Here is a 22396-nt window from a genome sequence, read left to right as displayed (position 1 = left end):
TTCTCTGGGACTACAATGGCGTCACAGTCATCCAGAGTTGCTAAAACCTCCCTTAGCAACACGCAGAGGTGTTCAAGCTTAAATTTAAATTTAGACATATCAGAATCAGGTTGAAGTGTCTTCCCTGAATCAGAAAAATCACCCACAGATAGAAGCTCTCCTGCTTGGGCTTCTGCACATTGTGAGGGTATATCAGACATAGCTACTAAAGCGTCAGAGAGCTCTGTATTTGTTCTAGCCCCAGAGCTGTCTCGCTTTCCTTGTAACCCTGGCAGTTTGGACAAAACCTCTGTAAGGGTATGATTCATAACTGCCGCCATGTCTTGTAAGGTATACGCAATGGTCGCGCTAGATGTACTTGGCGTCCTTGAGCGGGAGTTATAGGTTCTGACACGTGGGGAGAGTTAGTCGGCATAACTTCCCCCTTGTCAATTTCCTCTGGTGATAAATCTTTTAAAGCCAGAATATGGTCTTTATAATTTATAGTAAGATCAGTGCATTTGGTACACATTCTAAGAGGGGGTTCCACAATGGCTTCTAAACATAATGAACAAGGAGTTTCCTCTATGTCAGACATGTTTAACAGACTAGTAATGAGACCAGCAAGCTTGAAAAACACTTTAATAAATGTAAAAAAGCAGAATATAAAAAACGGTACTGTTCCTTTAAGGGAAAAAAACAAACACATAAACTGCTAAACAGTGAAAAAAAAGCAGTAAACTCTACGAAATTTTTACAGTGTGTATAATAGACTAAAATAGCATTGCACCCACTTGCAAATGGATGATTAACCCCTAAGGCTCAAAAACAAAGCAGATAAACGGTAAAACCGTTATAAACAGTCACAAGCAAACTGCCACAGCTCTACTGTGGCCCTACCTGCCCTTAAAACGACTTTTGTAGCAACAAAAACCCTTTACAGAGGTCCTATATGTCAGGGGACTCCTTCAGGGAAACTGGATGTCTCAGTCTGCAAAAACTACTGTGCAATTAGAGCGTGAAAATAGGCCCCTCCCACCATGCACTCAAAGTGAAAGGGCCATAAATAACTACTCCTAGGAGAAATCTAGTCAGCCATGTGGAAAACTAGGCCCCAATAAAGATTTATCACCTACAGTAAAAAAACGTTTTTTATATCTCATGCAAACGTTTTACATACTAAGTAATAAGAGCAATAAACATGAATATTACCCTTTACTGCAAGCATGATCCCAGTCGTTTGTTAAATCACTGTAATCAGGCTTACCTTAAATATGTCAGGCACTGTCAGCATTTTCTAGACCTCATCTCTCTAGAAAAAAATATACTGAACATACCTCAGAGCAGGTAACCCTGCCGGCCATTCCCCCCAGCTGAAGTTTTCCCATACTCTTCAGTTATGTGTGAGAACAGCAGTGGACATTAGTTACAACCTGCTAAGATCATAAAAAACCTCAGGCAGAACTCTTCTTCTAATTTCTGCCTGAGGTAAAAACAGTACAACGCTGGTACGTTTAAAAATAAACTTTTGATTGAAGAGAAACTACACTATCACCACATATCTCTTGATACTTCCTTTCTTGTTGAGAGCTGCAAGAGAATGACTGGGAGTGGCAGTTAGGGGAGGAGCTATATAGACAGCTCTGCTGTGGGTGTCCTCTTGCAGCTTCCTGTTGGGAAGGAGAATATCCAACAAGTAATGGATGAATCCGTGGACTGGATACACCTTACAAGAGAAAACATCTTTATTCACATTCTTGATCCAATAAAATTGATGTCCTGACAAGAGTTACTGCGTCTTTAAAAATTAAAGTAACGCTATTTACATGTAATGGGACCAACTATATTTACAATCTTGTAAGCTAAAAATGGATGATACTGTGCCTTTAAATGACAAAGTAAATTACTTTATTTAAACATCCAATATGCTTTAACTCATAAACAAAATTCCCAGATCTCAGCTAAGCCCTGCTGAGGTGAGACACTGTCAACTGACAGAAGAGAACAAATAATAAACATCCGGACTCTTTAAAGAAAACCTATAAACACGTAATGTGAGGTCTCTCTGTTGCGTGACAAAACGCAGCAAAGGAGACCCACCATCTCTGTAACCTTGTGCTTAGGGCTATGAACAAAAAATTACACGCAATGTCGCGTAGCATAGCTCCACCCATCGTGGGCGTAACAAGGAAAATCTCCTGGGTGGCTAAAACTCTGTTTCAGAAATTCTGTTTCAGAGATAGAGCCGTCGGGAGAATTAACAGCATGGCGTATTCCAAAGTCAAACCTCCCGGTGGCTAGATAGTACAAAATGAGCCAATAGGAGTATAAGATTATGATTAAACATAAGGCTAGCTGCGCAGTAAAGATAAAGTTACCGGTCAGCTAGTAATACAGAAAAAGCCGTAGGGAGCAGGGAATTGTCAATCATCCATAACAAGGCGTATAACCGGTATTATTATCACCCGCAGCAAAACCAAACCTCCCGGTCGGCTGTTGAATTAAAATAAAGCCGTTGGGAGTTGCTAACCTGTCACACCAAACAAACATAAGAGCCACATCTCCACGTCCCCAGTGCCTGCAGAAACTGCCCTATGACTTATCCTCTCCTAGGGATAATTTCATTTTGTGTCCACCTTTTTGTATATATTAAAGTGCCAAATTTTTTCTGTGTACATACCCCAGAAATAAAAGTTAGCACTTACCTTAGAATCTGCCCGGCAGTAAGGCAGATCACCCGGCATGCGAGGTCCTCCCCCTCATATTGGCCTGTGGAAGTAAAAAGTACTGGGAATTTCTCCCAGACTTTCATAAGTAGGGCAGCATCAGTATATGGGAGGCGCAGTGAGAATTATGTCCCACAAGTCCCCATTGCTCTAAAGCCACCAATGCTCTACAGAAGAGACTGATATGGACTACGGCTACACCCCAGGACAAAGCAGCACAATCTTGTACTACTTTAAAAATAATAAACTCTTGATTGAAGAATCTAATCTAAACACCTCACTTTACCACTTCCTATCACTAACGTAGGCAAAGAGAATGACTGGAGTGGGAGGGAAGGGAGGAGCTATTTAACAGCTCTGCTGTGGTACTCTTTGCCCTTTGCCGCCTCCTGCTGACCAGGAGGTGAATATCCCATTAGTAATTAAGATGATCCGTGGACTCATCGTGTCATAAAAAAGAAATTATTTTGTTTGCAAAATCTACATTGTTTTACAGTCTACAGACAGACCCCTTAAAAAGCTCTTTTGTTAAGTTAATCTAATTTTCTTTAGTATGACTAATTCGGGCATGGTAAAAATTAGTTACAACATTGATCAAGTATAAATTAAGAGAGAAGCGCTCAACCTGGGAACGAACAATAGCATAATAGCTTATTCTATGGCTAGTTACCACCCAAGAAGCAGCCTCTTTTTGCTCAACATGTGCCTTTCAAAGAGAAGAACTTTCCTGTAGCACATCAGTCTGATTCTGACTTAACAGTACAGTCCAGCACCAAAATACCAGGCAATCCCTCTCTGAACGAGAGAAACAGCAAAACCCCAGACGAACGTTTCGGCCTATTGTGGGCCTCGTCAGTTCTAGGCACACTGAGCAACCTGTCCACGTCTGGATTCCTGCATCACACTTAGGGAGACTTCCCTAAGAGTCATCATTTGCATAAATTAAGAGAGAAGTGATTGATCAAGCAATCAGTTTGCAGAACATTGCAGGTTTAAGGTAATGAATCCTGCGTAAAGTCTTTCGGGCAGAAGTGAAAAACGGAATTGTTAAAATTATAGATAAATTAAATAATGCAAGTATACTGTTTTTTTTTTGTTTTTTTTTTAAATATGCTTAATGAAGTGTGAATTTAATTTATAGTTTTAAGAGGTATCATGCATGCTTCCATATAGTATAATATTATTTTATCAAATACTACCTGATTTTACTTTGTAAATAATAAACGACTACAAAATAGATCACATTTGTCCATCCAAATAGTATAGATGAGGATGTCTACAGAAAACTTCAGCTAATATGCGTCTTCACTGGACTAGGGAATTCTGGGTACAGATATGGTTCACCTTTTGCTTCTAACATTATTTTTAACAAAATTATATCAATAAAATCAATAAGGTTAAAAGTAAAAATATACTGTATAACTATATTAGTATAGATACAGGACAGCAAGATGGTAACATGTCTATGGTGACAAGGAGACTAACGACTTCTTTAGTTCAGCCTCAGTAATGTTGATTTTACAGACTGCACATTTTTCCTCTTGCTATGTAATATGCTCGTTTGCTCTGGCAAGAGACAAGATTATACTGACATGTGCAACAGGTACCTACCTTGATGCTTGCAGCTGCAGGAGCCTGTGCCAAAGTCTGCTGCTTCTGACTCAGCTTGTGTTTTCCATTTGAGAGATTCACTGAATCCACTTTCTGAAATATTGTTTATTGTTCATTAAATGTGATCTCCTGTAGCAATCTCCCTTATGTACATAAGCTTACACAATATAGGTTCATAAAGTAAATGCCAAAACAAAGCTTAAAAGTCACATAACACAAACATTTAACATTAAGACAGTGAGCCACTTCTGCTTTATATAACAAAGACTGCAAAAACTTAAATCGTGCTTAAAAAAAAGATTCAAAACAAAACTTTATTGATGGTAACAAAACAAAAAAATTAAGTAGAGACACTGAACTCAAATGTTTTACATCCATATATATCAACATATTGACATGTTTATTGCTTGAATACATTTGAAGTCAAACCTGTTATAAATGTTACCAGCATTATTTATGTACTTCCCACATATGCTCACTGACTTATGGGCATGCTTAAAGGGACATAAAACTTAAAATTCTTATTTCACAATTCAGATAGAGAATCTAATTTTAAACAACATTCTAATTTACTTATATTATCTTATTTGCTTCATTCCCTTGGTATGCTTTGTTGAAGGAGCATACATGCACTACTGGGAGCTAGTTGAACACACTGGGTGAGCCAATAAAACAAGGAATAACAAAACAAAATTAGATAATAGAAGTACATTGGATCGTTGTTTAAAATCACATGCTCTATCTGAATCATGAAAGAAACAATATGAGTTTCATGTCCCTTTAACCCCTTCACGACCGAGGACGTGCCAGGAACGTCCTACAAAAAAATACCCTTAACGACCAAGGACCATCAGGGGGTTTCAAACGGCTGGAAGCTATCCTGATCACTTCCAGCCGCTTTCAAGGTATTGCAGCGATGCCTCTATATGGAGGCATCACTGCAATACCTTTTTTGGCACACTGATGCAAAGAGAGCCACTCCGTGGCCCTCTCTGCATCAGCCAGCGATGGTGCTGATCGTTGGTGGGTGGGAGCATTTGCAGGGAGGCGGGTGGGCGGCCCATTGCTGGCTAACTTCCGGCCAGCAGTGTCGGATCAGTCCCCGGGCGTGCGGGAGCGTGCACGGGGCATGTGGGCGCCCGCGATCTGCACTTATGTGCATTGAAGTTTTGGTGGGAACGGGTGGTGGGAAATTATGTTTTTAAAAAGGGATCTGGGAGGGGGTGGGGGGTATTGAGGGGGCAGCTACACTATAGAAAAACATAATTTATGCTTACCTGATAAATTTATTTCTCTTGTGGTGTATCCAGTCCACGGATCATCCATTAATTGTGGGATATTCTCATTCCCAACAGGAAGTTGCAAGAGGACACCCACAGCAGAGCTGTCTATATAGCTCCTCCCCTAACTGCCATATCCAGTCATTCGACCGAAAACAAACTAAGAAAGGAGAAACGACAGGGTGCAGTGGTGACTGTAGTTTAAAATTAAAAAATACCTGCCTTAAAATGACAGGGCGGGCCGTGGACTGGATACACCACAAGAGAAATACATTTATCAGGTAAGCATAAATTATGTTTTCTCTTGTAAGGTGTATCCAGTCCACGGATCATCCATTACTTGTGGGATACCAATACCAAAGCTAAAGTACACGGATGAAGGGAGGGACAAGGCAGGTACTTAAACGGAAGGTGCCACTGCCTGTAAAACCTCTCTCCCAAAAATAGCCTCCGAAGAAACAAAAGTATCAAATTTGTAGAATTTTGAAAAAGTATGAAGCGAAGACCAAGTCGCCGCCTTGCAAATCAAAGCAGACGCTTGTGCAAAAGAATAGATAGCGCAGAAATCTGTCCCTTTAAGGAACTAGCTGACAATCCTTTCTCCAACCCTTCTTGGAGAAAAGATAATATCCTGGGAATCCTGACCTTACTCCATGAGTAGCCCTTGGATTCAGACCAATAAAGATATTTACGCCATATCTTATGATAGATTTTCCTGGTGACAGGCTTTCGTGCCTGAATTAAGGTATCAATGACTGACTCGGAGAAACCATGCTTTGATAAAATAAAGCCTTCAATCTCCAGGCAGTCAGCCTCAGAGAAATTAGATTTGGATGGTTGAAAGGACCCTGAAGTAGAAGATCCTGTCTCAGCGGCAGAGTCCATGGTGGAAAAGATGACATGTCCATCAGATCTGCATACCAAGTCATGCGTGGCCACGCAGGCGCTATCAAGATCACCAATGCTCTCTCCTGCTTGATTTTGGCAATCAGACAAGGGAGCAGAGGAAACGGTGGAAACACATAAGCCAGGTTGAAGGACCAAGGCGCTGCTAGAGCATCTATCAGCGTTGCCTTGGGGTCCCTGGACCTGGATCCGTAACAAGGAAGCTTGGCGTTCTGGCGAGACGCCATGAGATCCAGTTCTGGTTTGCCCCAAGTCATGTATTGACCCTCCTGGATCATAGGTAAGATGGTACGAATAGTCTCCATCTTGAATGATGGAACTCTGAGGAATTTGTTTAAGATCTTTAGATCCAAAATTGGTCTGAAGGTTCCCTCTTTTTTGGGAGCTACAAACAGATTTGAGTAAAATCCCTGTCCCTGTTCCTCCTTTGGAACTGGATGGATCACTCCCATAACTAGGAGGTCTTGTACACAGTGTAAGAATGCCTCTCTCTTTATCTGGTTTGCAGATAATTGTGAAAGGTGAAATCTCCCTTTTGGGGGGGAAGCCTTGAAGTCCAGAAGATATCCCTGGGATATAATTTCCAAAGCCCAGGGATCCTGGACATTTCTTGCCCACGCCTGGGCGAAGAGCGAAAGTCTGCCCCTACTAGATCCGTTACCGGATAGGGGGCCATTCCTTCATGCTGTCTTAGAGGCAGCAGCAGGCATTTTGGCCTGCTTACCCTTGTTCCAGGTCTGGTTAGGTCTCCAGTCCGTCTTGGACTGAGCAAAAGTTCCCTCTTGTTTTGCATTAGAGGAAGTTGATGCCGCACTTGCCTTGAAGTTTCGAAAGGCACGAAGATTAGACTGTTTGGCCCTTGACTTGGACCTATCCTGAGGAAGGGCATGAACTTTTCCTCCAGTGATATCAGCAATAATCTCCTTCAAACCAGGCCCGAATAGGGTCTGCCCCTTGAAGGGAATGTTAAGCAGCTTAGACTTTGAAGTAACGTCAGCTGACCATGATTTAAGCCATAGCGCTCTGCGCGCCTGGATAGCAAAACCAGAATTCTTAGCCGTTAGTTTAGTCAAATGAACAATGGCATCAGAAACAAAAGAATTGGCTAGCTTAAGCGCTCTAAGCTTGTCAAGTATGTCATCCAATGGAGTCGCTACCTGTAAAGCCTCTTCCAGAGACTCAAACCAGAATGCCGCAGCAGCAGTGACAGGAGCAATGCATGCAAGGGGCTGTAGGATAAAATCTTGTTGAATAAACATTTTCTTAAGGTAACCTAACTTTTTATCCATTGGATCTAAGAAAGCACAACTGTCCTCGACAGGGATAGTAGTACGCTTTGCTAGAGTAGAAACTGCTCCCTCCACCTTAGGAACTGTCTGCCATAAGTCCCGTGTGGTGGCGTCTATTGGAAACATTTTTCTAAAAATAGGAGGGGGAGAGAACGGCACACCTGGTCTATCCCATTCCTTAGTAATAATTTCTGTAAACCTTTTAGGTATTGGAAAAACCATCAGTGCACACCGGCACTGCATAGTATTTATCCAGTCTACACACTGGCACTGCAATTGTATCAGTCATTCAGAGCAGCTAAAACCTCCCTGAGTAACACGCGGAGGTGTTCAAGCTTAAATTTAAATGTAGAGATATCAGGTTGCGTCATCAGAAACATCACCCACAGAAAGAAGCTCTCCTTCAGCTTCTGCATATTGTGAGGCAGTATCAGACATAGCATAGCTCTTAAAGCGTCAGTATGCTCTGTATTTTGTCTAACTCCAGAGCTATCTCGCTTTCCTCTAAATTCAGGTAGTCTGGCTAATACCGCTGACAGTGTATTATCCATGACTGCCGCCATGTCTTGTAAAGTAAACGCTATGGGCGCCCTAGATGTACTTGGCGCCATTTGAGCGCGAGTCCCTTGAGCGGGAGTCAAAGGATCTGACACATGGGGAGAGTTAGTCGGCATAGTTTCCCCCTTGTCAGATTCCTCTAGTGATACATTTTTTAAAGACAGAATATGATCTTTATTGCTTAAAGTGAAATCAGTACATTTGGTACACATTCTAAGAGGGGGTTCCACCATGGCTTTTAAACATAATGAACAAGGAGTTTCCTCTATGTCAGACATGTTTGTACAGACTAGCAATGAGACTAGCAAGCTTGGAAAACACTTTAAATCAAGTTAACAAGCAAATATAAGAAACGGTACTGTGCCTTTAAGAGAAACAAATTTTTAGTGTGTATAATAAGCTAACAGAGCATTGCACCCACTTGCAAATGGATGATTAACCCCTTAGTTCAAAAAACGGATAAAAAAAAAAAACGATAGACGTTTAACAGTCACACCAAACTGCCACAGCCTTGCTGTGGGCCTACCTTCCCCAGCAAACGATTTTGGAAAGCCTAAGAGCCTTTTAGAGATGTCCTATAGCATTCAGGGGACTCATGGAGGAAGCTGGATGTCTCAGTCTGTAAAAGTTACTGCGCAAAAAAGCGCTAAATTAGGCCCCTCCCACTCATAATAACACAGTGGAAAGCCTCAGGAAACTGTTTCTAGGCAAATTTAAGCCAGCCATGTAGAAAAAACTAGGTCCCAATAAAGTTTTATCACCAAAGTATATATAAAAACGTTTAAACATGCCAGCAAACATTTTATATTGTAAATATAAAAGAGTATTACCTCAGAAAGTAAGCATGATACCAGTGGCTATTAAATCACTGTATTCAGGCTTACCTTACATAAATTTGGCATCAGCAGCATTTTCTAGCATTCACATCTTCTAGAAAAATCTTAACTGCACATACCTCATAGCAGGATAACCTGCATGCCATTCCCCCGCTGAAGTTATCTCTCTCTTCAGTCATGTGTGAGAACAGCATTGGATCTTAGTTACAACCTGCTAAGATCATAGAAATCACAGGCAGATTCTTCTATTTTTCTGCCTGGAACAAAATAGTACAACTCCGGTACCATTTAAAAATAATAAACTTTTGATTGAAGCAAAATAACAGCTACATTTCACCACTTCTCTCTTACTACCTCCATGTTTGTTGAGAGTTGCAAGAGAATGACTGGATATGACAGTTAGGGGAGGAGCTATATAGACAGCTCTGCTGTGGGTGTCCTCTTGCAACTTCCTGTTGGGAATGAGAATATCCCACAAGTAATGGATGATCCGTGGACTGGATACACCTTACAAGAGAAAAAAAATATTTATTTATTGAATGGGCACCAAATAGTGAGAGGGGTAGGGTTAGAGAGCTGCCAGTACTTAAGATGGCGGGGACAATTGTGGGGTGGGGGAGGGAAGAGAGCTGTTTGGGAGGGATCAGGGGGTGGGATGTGTCAGGTGGGAGGCTGATCTCTACACTAAAGATAAAATTAACCCTTCAAGCTCCCTAATTTACCCCCTCACTGCTGGGCATAATACAAGTGTGGTGCGCAGCGACATTTAGCGGCCTTCTAATTACCAAAAGCTATGCTAAAGCCATATATGTCTGCTATTTCTGAACAAAGGGGATTCCAGAGAAGCATTTACAACCAACTGTGCCATGATTGCACAAGCTGTTTGTAAATAATTTCAGTGTGAAACCTAAAGTTTGTGAAAAAGTGAACGTTTTTTTTTATTTGATCGCATTTGGTGGTGAAATGGTGGCATGAAATTTACCAAAATGGGCCTAGATCAATATTTTGGGATGTCTTCTAAAAATTTGTTTATATAAACACACACACCAAGGGATTTTCAGGGACTCCTGACAGATATCAGTGTTCCAATGTAACTATTGCTAATTTTGAGAAAAAAAATTGTTTGGAAATAGCAAAAATGCTACTTGTAAACATTGGTTATTTCTAAACTCAGGAAAAAATTTCGAAACTATTTAGCATGGGTGTTTTTTGGTGGTTGTAGATGTGTAAGAGATTTTGGGGGTCAAAATTAGAAAAAGTGTGGGTTGTTTTTTTACATTTTTTCATCATATTTTATAATGTTTTTATAGTAAATGATAAGATATTATGAAAATAATGGTGAGAAAAACGGCATATAATGTGTGGGTAAAGTAAATGAGTAAGAAGAAAATTACAGCTAAACACAAACAGCAGAAATGAAATAGCAGCCCTGGTCCCAAACGGTCAGAAAATGGAAAAGTGGTCTGGTCACGAAGGGGTTAATGAGCATTAGTGGTAAAAGCCTAATTTCCCAGAGGCTTCTGGAACAGTGAGGAGAGGGGGACATGTTGCATTTGTTGGGCGGATCTACATCAGAAGGAACAAGTCAAAAGTGCACCATGGGTGGAATCTGGTCTGTTTCTGGAAACTAGGACATTTGCCCTGATAGGGAAGCTGTGGGATTTATCGTGGGACAGCTGGGAGGTATGAATTGAGCATTACAGGAAGAACACAAGTGATACAGCTAGGATTTACCATATGCTAGCACGGCTATTGGCTAAGAGGTGGAAAAGTCTCCTCATTGAAGAAGAAAAAAAAAGAAGAAAAAAAAAGAAGAAAAAAAAAAAAAAAAAGAGACTTTCGCCGTAAATGGCGGTAGCCACTTAGGTTCGCAGTGAAGCTGCAGTGAAATAAAGGTACTTTCTAAAGTTTTTTTTTTAAAACTCGTTAATGAAGGTCACCTTTATTTTTAGTACTGGTAAAACCTATAGTTTTTGAATCTGTTAAAGGGACAGTCTACTCCTTAATGTTTGTTTAAAAAGATAGATAATCCCTTTATTAACCATTCCCCAGTTTTGCATAACCAACAGTTATATTAATACACTTTTTTTTTTTACTTCTGTCATTACTTTGTATCCAAGCCTCTGCAGACTGCCCCCTTATTTCAGTTCTTTTGACAGACTTGTGTTTTAGCCAATCAGTGCGGACTCATAAATAACTCCAATGGAGTGAGCACAATATTATTTATCTGGTACACATGAACTAGCGCTGTCTAGCTGTGAAAAACTGTCAAAAAGCACTGAGATAAGAGGCGGCCTTCAAGGACATAGAAATTATGAGCCTACCTAGGTTTAGTTTTTAACAAATACAAAGAACAAAGCAAATTTTATGATAAAAGTAAATTGGAAAGTTGTTTAAAATGGAATTCCCTGTATGAACCATGAATGCTTATTTTTTCTAAACTGTCCCTTTAAAGGGTTTTCCTTCACATTTTTTTTATGCAAAAACCCACACAATCTCAATGGGTTTAGATGTCGCTCTTTCATATGGATGACACAGTTGAGTACAGTGTCCCTTTAAAGAAGACAAATCTTAAATAGAAAAGAAAATGCTAAACATTTCTATCATGCATATTAAACAGCACTATTATTTTTAAATGTACTTGGAATGGTTTTGCAAATAATTAGGACAAGCTAAAGTGTTTGTTTTTTTTTATTTAATTTTGACGCAAACAGGAATTACATGTCTGTACTACTGTTTCTTAAAGAGACAAGAAAGTCAAAATTAAACTTTTCATGGTTCAGATCAAGCATGTCATTTTAAGGAGTTTTCAACTTATTTCTATTATCAAAATTGACTTTGTTCCATTGGTGTCCTTTGTTGAAAACCATACCTAGGTAGGCTCAAGAGCAGCAATGCACTACTGGGAGCTAGCTGTTGATTCGTAATTACACACATATGCCTTGTCTTTTTTTTTTGGGGGGGGGGGGGGGTTAAATCTTTAAAGTTTCCTTCCCTTTCTTTTACTGGTATCGCTAGATGAAATGAAATATAATTCTGTACTAACATTAGATGGATATGAAACCCAAAAATGTTCCTTTGTGATTCAGACAGAACATACAATTTTAAAAAAAAGTTTCCAATTTACTTCTATTGTCAAATTTGCTTTGTTCCCATGATATTCTGTGTTGAAGAGATACCTAGGTAGGCATCTGAAGCAATACAGGAAATAGTACTACCATCTCGTGGTCTCGCAAATGGATAACTTTCTTGCAAATTTGTTGCCATATAGCGCTCCAGAAATGGGACGGCTACTACGCTTATGTCCCTGCTTTTCAACAAAAGAGAAGTAAATTAGAAAGTTGTTTAAAATTGCATGCTCCATCTGAATCATGAAAATAATAACAATAATAATTATAATAATATTTGGGTTTCAGGTCTCTTTAAGACGATATTCTAGAGCCTATAGCTCCAGCATAGTGTTTTAAGAATTGTTCCTACTGGGCATATCCCACATATCTCCCTTGTATATTGCTTGTTACTATGCACCAGTCTGCTTCTACCAGTGATGTGAGGATTCTGCACTCACTTCAACACTAACAAGTTTAAGTCCTATTTGCATCATATTTCTCACAATCTCAATCCAGTGATGCATGGAGGGGTGATGTACCCATAGCAGACAGAAATCACAGATATCTTATAAATAAAAGGAGCATGGGGAGCATAAGAGTAAGAAGGCATCATGCCATAGACCTACCGCTCAAAAACTGATGCCCCCAACATAGACACAGGCCTAAGTCAAATGTGCCCAGTATATTCTGTATATAGTGATGATCACTGAGCACAATTAATAAAATATATACAAATTTGGCAAACAAAAATGTCTTAAAATATCATGCTATAGAATAAATAGCCCCATCATTATATACACTAGCATATCCCTTTAAAGAATTTTGTCTCCAGCACTGCTACAATGAAACAAGCAGCGGATCGCACACAGGAATGTTACAAAAGCAGGGTGTGCAATCAGAAAAAGACCCAATATCAGAACAACGGTTAAAGGGACATAATAGTGTACAAGTATAAAAAGGGACCCTAAACCCAATCTTTTTCTTTAATGATTCAGATAGAGCATGCAATTTTAAGCAACTTTCTAATTTACTCCCAATATCAATTTTTCTTCATTCTCTTGCTATCTTTATTTTAAAAAGCAGGAATGTAACCATTTTGACCATTTTTGGTTCAGACCTGGGTTATGGTTTGCTAAATGTAGCCACCAATAAGCAAGCACTATCCAGGGTGTTGAACCAAAAATGGGCTGGCTCCTAAGCTTTAAATTTCTGCTTTTTAAATAAAGATAGCAAGAGAATGAAGAAAATTTGATAATAGGAGTAAATTAGAAAGTTGCTTAAAATTGCATGCTCTATCTAAATCATGAAAGAAAAAATATGGGTTTAGTGTCCCTTTAAAAAACAGGAATGTAAAGCTTAGGAGCCAGCCCATATTTGTTTCAGAACCTGGGTTACTCTTGCTTAAAGGGACACTGAACCCAATTTTTTTCTTTTCATGATTCAGATAGAGCATGAAATTTTAAGCAACTTTCTAATTTACTCCTATTATAAATTTTTCTTTGTTCTCTTGCTATCTTTGCAGCCAGCCCATTTTAGGTTCAGCACCATGGATAGCGCTCGTTTATTGGGGGCTTACATTTACCCACCAATAAGCAAGCATAACCCAGGTTCTCGACCAAAAATGGGCCGGCTCCTATGCATCACATTCCTGTTTTTTTTAAAATAAAGATAGCAAGAGAACAAAGAAAAAATGATAATAGGAGAAAATTAGAAAGTTGCTTTAAATTGCATGCTCTATCTGAATCGAGTTTATAATTTGGAAAAGGTATGCAGAGAGGACCATGAGGCCGTCTTTCAGATTTGTTCCACATAGGCTTCATCTTTGAAAGCCCAGGGAAAAGAGACAGCCCTAGTGGAATGAGCCGTGATTCTCTCAGGAGGCTGTCGTCCAGCTGTCTCATAAGCTAACTGGATAACACTTCTCAACCAGAGAGAAAAAGAAGTAGAAGTGGCCTTTTTACCCTTACGCTTACCAGCGAAAACAACGAACAAGGCAGGCTAAAAACTTTAGTAGCTTATAGATAGAATTTGAGAGCACGCACAACATCCAGATTGTGTAACAGACGTTCCTTTTGAGAAGAAGGATTCAGACAAAAAGAAGGAACAACAATTTATTGATTGATGTTGCAATCAGATACCACCTTAGGAAGAAATCCTTACGAGCCTGAAGCATGGCAAAATGACCTCCCTAAAGAAGGTATGTCTAACTACAACTAGGTCAAACTCCAAGCAGACAGCTTCAGAGAAAAACTAGGATTATCCGAAGAGTTTTACAAAGGTCAGCTAAAGACTACTATCTGCTCTTATACAGGCTCCCGTGCACCATAGCAACACTGTATACCCAGTTCTCAAGCATAGCTAGGTTTAGTACAGTGAGAGACTATCCCGGAAAAAGGAAAGGACCCAGATAAAAAGTCCTTCCATAGAGACAACTCCCACCGGAAAAAATTAAATTGAGGAGCATAAAGCAAAAGAAATAAACTACACATTGGAAGTGTATGTCCAGAAAGACTAACCATAGGAAGCGGAATGTTCCTAGAGATGAAAGCGTCCTTCAGCTCTATGGTAGACCTGAAAAGATGCTCCTAAACTAAAAAGGAGAATAGAATGGAAGTCTCCATTGAAGGACGGAATCTTGAAAAAGTTGAGAGACCCATGAGGTTTAAAAAGGGTAGATCGCAGAGCTCGTTCTGCCCGAGGAACCAGGACATACTCCTGGGGAGACAAGATCCAATACACCGATAAATAAAGCCTCTCTTGATCCGGACTTCAGATATCTCTATAGGGAAAATCTTCCTAGGGCGGATCAAATTAGATCCGTTCCCGATTCCTGGAAGACTACCTCCTCCAACTGAACTGAGACGCAGCAAATCTAAGCCTGTTGAAAAAATTAAACCTTTCCCTAACATGATCATGCTCAGACTTGGAGCAGACCCTTCATACTGATTAATACTCAGAGGAAAAATTCTAGGATTGCAGTCCCTATTCCAAGGTAGCTTAGAACTGCATGAGGTCTTGACGGAAACTCTCTACTACAAGGCTACGCACCTAACCATAGAGCTATTTGAGCAGCATCCAGGTGATCCTAGAGATTACACATCTAGTCCTGAGAAGAGAAAGCTCTAATTCCACCTGGAGATGAATACAGTCGAGTCATGTCCAATCTAGACCTGGACGAAAAATCAGCTGTAGCCACAAAACAGATACAGAGGAGCCAGATTTGATTGATTAACTTGACCCAGAGTCACTTACTGAGGATCAAATCCAAGACCATAGAAGTTAGACTCTAGAGAGATTTGCTCACTGAGCTATAAGGACCCTCAGAGAAAAAACATAATTTATGCTTACCTGATAAATTTATTTCTCTTGTAGTGTATCCAGTCCACGGATCATCCATTACTTGTGGGATACCAATACCAAAGCTAAAGTACACGGATGATGGGAGGGACAAGGCAGGATTAAGCGGAAGGAACCACTGCCTGAAGAACCTTTCTCCCAAACACAGCCTCCGAAGAAGCAAAAGTATCAAATTTGTAAAATTTTGAAAAAGTGTGAAGCGAAGACCAAGTCGCAGCCTTGCAAATCTGTTCAACAGAGGCATAATTTTTGAAGGCCCAGGTGGAAGCCACAGCTCTAGTAGAATGAGCTGTAATCCTTTCAGGGGGCTGCTGTCCAGCAGTCTCATAGGCTAGGCGTATTACGCTCCAAAGCCAAAAGGAAAGAGGTTGCCGAAGCTTTTTGACCTCTCCTCTGTCCAGAGTAAACGACAAACAGGGAAGATGTTTGACGAAAACCTTTAGTAGCTTGTAAGTAAAACTTCAAGGCACGGACTACGTCCAGATTATGTAAAAGACGTTCCTTCTTTGAAGAAGGATTAGGACACAATGATGGAACAACAATCTCTTGATTGATATTCTTGTTAGAAACCACCTTAGGTAAAAACCCAGGTTTGGTACGCAGAACTACCTTATCTGCATGAAAAATCAGATAAGGAGAATCACATTGTAAGGCAGATAGCTCAGAGAGTCTCCGAGCCGAGGAAATAGCCATCAAAAACAGAACTTTCCAAGATAAAAGTTTAATATCAATGGAATGAAGGGGTTCAAACGGAACTCCTTGAAGAACCTTAAGAACCAAGTTTAAGCTCCACGGGGGAGCAACAGGTTTAAACACAGGCTTAATTCTAACCAAAGCCTGGCAAAATGCCTGGAACCTCTGCCAGACACTTGTGCAAAAGAATAGACTGAGCAGAAATCTGTCCCTTTAAGGAACAAGCTGATAATCCTTTGTCCAAGCCCTCTTGGAGAAAAGACAATATTCTAGGAATCCTAACCTTACTCCATGAGTAATTCTTGGATTCACACCAATAAAGATATTTACTCCATATCTTGTGGTAGATTTTCCTGGTAACAGGCTTTCGTGCCTGTATTAAGGTATCAATGACTGACTCGAGGAAGCCACGCTTTGATAGAATCAAACGTTCAATCTCCATGCAGTCAGTCTCAGAGAAATTAGATTTGGATGATTGAAAGGACCTTGTAGAAGGTCCTGTCTTAGAGGCAGAGTCCATGGTGGAAAGGATGACATGTCCACTAGGTCTGCATACCAAGTCCTGCGTGGCCACGCAAGTGCTATCAGAATCACAGATGCTCTCTCCTGTTTGATTTTGGCAATCAGTCGAGGGAGCAGAGGAAACGGTGGAAACACATAAGCCAGGTTGAAGAACCAAGGCGCTGCTAGAGCATCTATCAGCGTCGCTTCTGGGTCCCTGGACCTGGATCCGTAACAAGGAAGCTTGACGTTCTGGCGAGACGCCATGGAGATCCAACTCTGGTTTGCCCCAACAATGAATCAACTGAGCAAACACCTCCGGATGGAGTTCCCACTCCCCCGGATGGAAAGTCTGACGACTTAGAAAATCCGCCTCCCAGTTCTCCACGCCTGGGATATGGATTGCTGACAGGTGGCAAGAGTGGTACTCTGCCCAGCAAATTATTTTTGAGACTTCTAACATCGCTAGGGAACTCCTGGTTCCCCCTTGATGGTTGATGTAAGCCACAGTCGTGATGTTGTCAGACTGAAATCTGATGAACCTCAGTGTTGCTAACTGAGGCCAAGCCAGAAGAGCATTGAATATCGCTCTTAACTCCAGAATATTTATTGGAAGGAGTTTCTCCTCCTGAGTCCACGATCCCTGTGCCTTCAGGGAATTCCAGACTGCACCCCAACCTAGAAGGCTGGCATCTGTTGTTACAATTGTCCAATCTGGCCTGCGAAAGGTCATACCCTTGGACAGGTGTACCCGAGACAACCACCAGAGAAGAGAATCACTGGTCTCTTGATCCAGATTTAGCAGAGGGGACAAACCTGTGTAATCCCCATTCCACTGACTCAGCATACATAATTGCAGCGGTCTGAGATGAAGGCGCGCAAATGGCACTATGTCCAGTGCCGCTACCATTAAGCCGATTACCTCCATACACTGAGCTACCAAAGGGCGCGGAATGGAGTGAAGAACACGGCAAGCATTTAGAAGTTTTGATAACCTGGACTCCGTCAGGTAAATTTTCATTTCTACAAAATCTATAAGAGTCCCTAAGAAGGAGACTCTTGTGAATGGGGATAGAAAACTCTTTTCCTCATTCACTTTCCACCCGTGCGACCTCAGAAATGCCAGAACTATCTCTGTATGAGACTTGGCAACTTGAAAGCTTGACGCCTCTATCAGGATGTCGTCTAGATACGGAGCCACCGCTATGCCTCGCGGTCTTAGAACCGCCAGAAGTGAGCCCAGAACCTTTGTAAAGATTCTCGGGGCTGTAGCCAACCCGAAGGGAAGAGCTACAAATTGGTAATGCCTGTCTAGAAAGGCAAACCTTAGAAACCGATGATAATCCTTGTGAATCGGTATGTGAAGGTAGGCATCCTTTAAGTCCACTGTGGTCATGTACTGACCTTCTTGGATCAAGGGTAGGATGGTCCGAATAGTTTCCATTTTGAAAGATGGAACTCTGAGGAATTTGTTTAAGATCTTTAGATCCAAAATTGGTCTGAAGGTTCCTTCTTTTTTGGGAACCACAAACAGATTCGACTAAAAACCCTGTCCTTGTTCCGTCCGCGGAACTGGATGGATCACTCCCATAACTAGGAGGTCTTGCACACAGCGTAGGAATGCCTCTTTCTTTATCTGATTTGCAGATAGCCTTGAAAGATGAAATCTCCCTTGTGGAGGGGAAGCTTTGAAGTCCAGAAGATATCCCTGAGATATGATCTCCAACGCCCAGGGATCCTGAACATCTCTTGCCCACGCCTGGGTGAAGAGAGAAAGTCTGCCCCCTACTAGATCCGTCACCGGATAGGGGGCAGTTCCTTCATGCTGTCTTAGAGGCAGCAGCAGGCTTTCTGGCCTGCTTGCCTTTGTTCCAGGACTGGTTAGGTTTCCAGGCCTGCTTAGATTGAGCAAAAGTTCCCTCTTGTTTTGAAGCGGAGGAAGTTGATGCTGCACCTGCCTTGAAATTTCGAAAGGCACGAAAATTAGACTGTTTGGCCATTGCTTTGGCCCTGTCCTGAGGAAGGTTGTGACCCTTACCTCCAGTAATGTCAGCAATAATTTCCTTCAAACCAGGCCCGAATAAGGTCTGCCCCTGGAAAGGAATGTTGAGTAATTTAGACTTCGAAGTCACGTCAGCTGACCAGGATTTAAGCCATAGCGCCCTACGCGCCTGGATGGCGAATCCGGAATTCTTAGCCGTTCGCTTAGTCAAATGAACAATGGCATCAGAAACAAATGAGTTAGCTAGCTTAAGTGTTCTAAGCTTGTCAATAATTTCAGTCAATGTATCTGTATGGATGGCCTTTTCCAGGGCCTCAAACCAGAATGCCGCCGCGGCCGTGACAGGCGCAATGCATTCAAGGGGCTTTAAAATAAAACCTTGTTGAATAAACATTTTCTTAAGCTAACCCTCCAATTTTTTATCCATTGGATCTGAAAAAGCACAACTGTCCTCAACCGGGATAGTGGTACGCTTTGATAAAATAGAAACTGCTCCCTCCACCTTAGGGACCGTCTGCCATAAGTCCCATGTAGTGGCGTCTATTGGAAACATTTTTCTAAATATAGGAGGTGGGGAAAAAGGCACACCTGGTCTATCCCACTCCTTGCTAATAATTTCTGTAAGCATTTTAGGTATAGGAAAAACATCAGTACACACCGGTACCGCATAGTATTTATCCAGCCTACACAATTTCTCTGGTACTGCAACTGTGTTACAGTCATTCAGAGCAGCTAATACCTCCCCAAGCAACACACAGAGGTTCTCAAGCTTAAATTTAAAATTAGAAATCTCTGAATCAGGTTTCCCCGAATCAGAGATGTCACCCACAGACTGAAGCTCTCCATCCTCATGATCTGCATATTGTGACGCAGTATCAGACATGGCCCTTACAGCATCTGCGCGCTCTGTATTTCTCCTAACCCCAGATCAATCGCGCTTGCCTCTTAATTCAGGCAACCTGGATAATACCTCTGACAGGGTATTATTCATGATTGCAGCCATGTACTGCAAGGTAATCGCTATGGGCGTCCCTGATGTAATTGGCGCCATATTAGCGTGCATCCCCTGAGCGGGAGGCGAAGGGTCTGACACGTGGGGAGAGTTAGTCGGCATAACTTCCCCCTTGTCAGAATCTTCTGGTGATATTTCTTTTATAGTTAAAGACTGATCTTTACTGTTTAAGGTGAAATCAATACATTTAGTACACATTCTCCTATGGGGCTCCACCACCATGGCTTTCAAACATAATGAACAAGTAGTTTCCTCTATGTCAGACATGTTTAAACAGACTAGCAATGAGACTAGCAAGCTTGGAAAACACTTTAAATAAGTTTACAAGCAATATAAAAAACGTTACTGCACCTTTAAGAAACACAAATTTTGTCAAAATTTGAAATAACAGTGAAAAAAGGCAGTTACACTAACGAAATTTTTACAGTGTATGTAACAAGTTAGCAGAGCATTGCACCCACTTGCAAATGGATGATTAACCCCTTAATACCCAAAACTGAATAATAAGACAAAAACGTTTTTTTTTTTTTTTTCTTCCAAACAGTCACAACAACTGCCACAGCTCTACTGTGGCTTTTTACCTCCCTCAAAAACGACTTTGAAGCCTTTTGAGCCCTCCAGAGAAGTCCTGGAACATGCAGGAAGAAGCTGTATGTCTCTGTCAGTATTTTTATCTGCACAGAAAAGCACTAAAATAGGCCCTTCCCACTCATATTGCAACAGTGGAAAGCCTAAGGAAACTGTTTCTAGGCAGAATTCAAGCCAGCCATGTGGAAAAAAAAAACTAGGCCCCAATAAGTTTTATCACCAAATACATATAAAAACGATTAAACATGCCAGCAAACATTTTATATTACATTTTTATAAGAGTATGTATCTCTATTAATAAGCCTGATACCAGTCGCTCTCACTGCATTTAAGGCTTTACTTACATTAGTTCGGTATCAGCAGCATTTTCTAGCAAATTCCATCCCTAGAAAAATATTAACTGCACATACCTTATTGCAGGAAAACCTGCACACCATTCCCTCTCTGAAGTTACCTCACTCCTCAGAATATGTGAGAACAGCAAAGGATCTTAGTTACTTCTGCTAAGATCATAGAAATCACAGGCAGATTCTTCTTCTAATGCTGCCCGAGATGAAACGGTACACTCCGGTACCATTTAAAAATAACAAACTTTTGATTGAAGAAATAAACTAAGTATAAAATACCACACTCCTCTTACGACCTCCATCTTGGTTGAGGCTTGCAAGAGAATGACTGGATATGACAGTTAAGGGAGGAGCTATATAGCAGCTCTGCTGTGGGTGATCCTCTTGCAACTTCCTGTTGGGAAGGAGAATATCCCACAAGTAATGGATGATCCGTGGACTGGATACACTTAACAAGAGAAATGGCTGCGCAAATCTCCCTGAAGGCTCTGAGGCGGAAAAACCTAATAACCTGCCCTCTATAATCTTGTATCATAAGAGAAGAAACCTACTCTATAGACACACAAAGCGATCCCACATTAATAAAATGAAACCACTTAAAATGAGGGAGGAAGGGCAAAAAACTATACCTATCGCTGAAAAACCAAAACGCACCCATTGAAAAAAACTCCGGTATGGAGTCAATATCCCAGCGGAGACAACTCTCAGGAGCGATCTGAATAGTATCAGGGATTGGTAGAAGCTGCGTAGTACTCTGTCAACTACGCAGATGAAATAAAAACTACACACATCCTTTGAAAAAAATGGGTACATCTGTAACCGTACTGAAAAAATATTTCACAGCCGTGCCCAATTGTGTAGAAAATGAATACCATCTTTGGGAAGTGAGAAATGTTTAGCACAGAGAGGGGTTCCCGACTACCCAGGGAAGAAACGTTTAGCACTGAGGGAGGGGTTCCTGACTGCTCAGGGAACCGTACAGGCTTAGAAAATAACCCCTAGTTCTAAAAAGGGGTTTTATACTGAGGTCCTAACTTGAAAGGATTATTGCAGACCCACATATATACCAGCACACTGTAATCTCTACAGTTAGATGTCGCCACTGAGGGATTTTACAGACTTAAGCTTTCACTAAAAATGGCCCTTGATGTCCACCCACACAGAGAAAATAAGAACAAAGTTCCTTACCCCCACCAGCCCTATTAGACAACAAGCCATGAGGGCAGGGATACAGGACTCACCATTAGAAGTCTTCTGTCTTCTACACCAGCTTCTGGTCTGTCAGTTGCACCGGCTTCTGACAGGGACCCTGGGACAACAGTTGTGGGCAGACACTAAATCCTAGGTCTGACACATCCATACCATGACTGACAGTGACCTGGAGAATAAGAAAGAACAGAGTAACAATTCCTGGCTTTCTATAAAGGGGTAGCAATAATGTTAGAAATAAAGCAAATACAGCCTTGCCGCTTTCTAACTGCTAATAGCCACCATTACTCTTACCAAAGAGATTGACATGGACACAGCATAGCCCAAATCCTTGCTTGCAGGGAAAAGTACCCATAAAAGGATTATATATATTCAGACACCATCTTCACACA

The 22396-nt window shown here is 41.1% G+C and overlaps 1 protein-coding gene across 1 annotated transcript in view; it reads right to left on the bottom strand.

Annotated features, from left to right (window-relative positions):
* The window catches only part of SLC39A13 (solute carrier family 39 member 13), a 136345-nt gene that overhangs the window by 31589 nt on the left and 82360 nt on the right, over positions 1–22396 (bottom strand). The window contains exon 5 of the mRNA XM_053720341.1: positions 4317–4409. Within this exon, the coding sequence (XP_053576316.1) occupies positions 4317–4409 (93 nt within the window). The remainder of the gene's footprint in view (positions 1–4316; positions 4410–22396) is intronic.

Source organism: Bombina bombina, chromosome 7 (assembly GCF_027579735.1).
Source record: "Bombina bombina isolate aBomBom1 chromosome 7, aBomBom1.pri, whole genome shotgun sequence".
In the NCBI taxonomy this organism is placed as follows: domain Eukaryota; kingdom Metazoa; phylum Chordata; class Amphibia; order Anura; family Bombinatoridae; genus Bombina; species Bombina bombina.
This window is presented reverse-complemented; position numbering and strand designations above follow the sequence as displayed.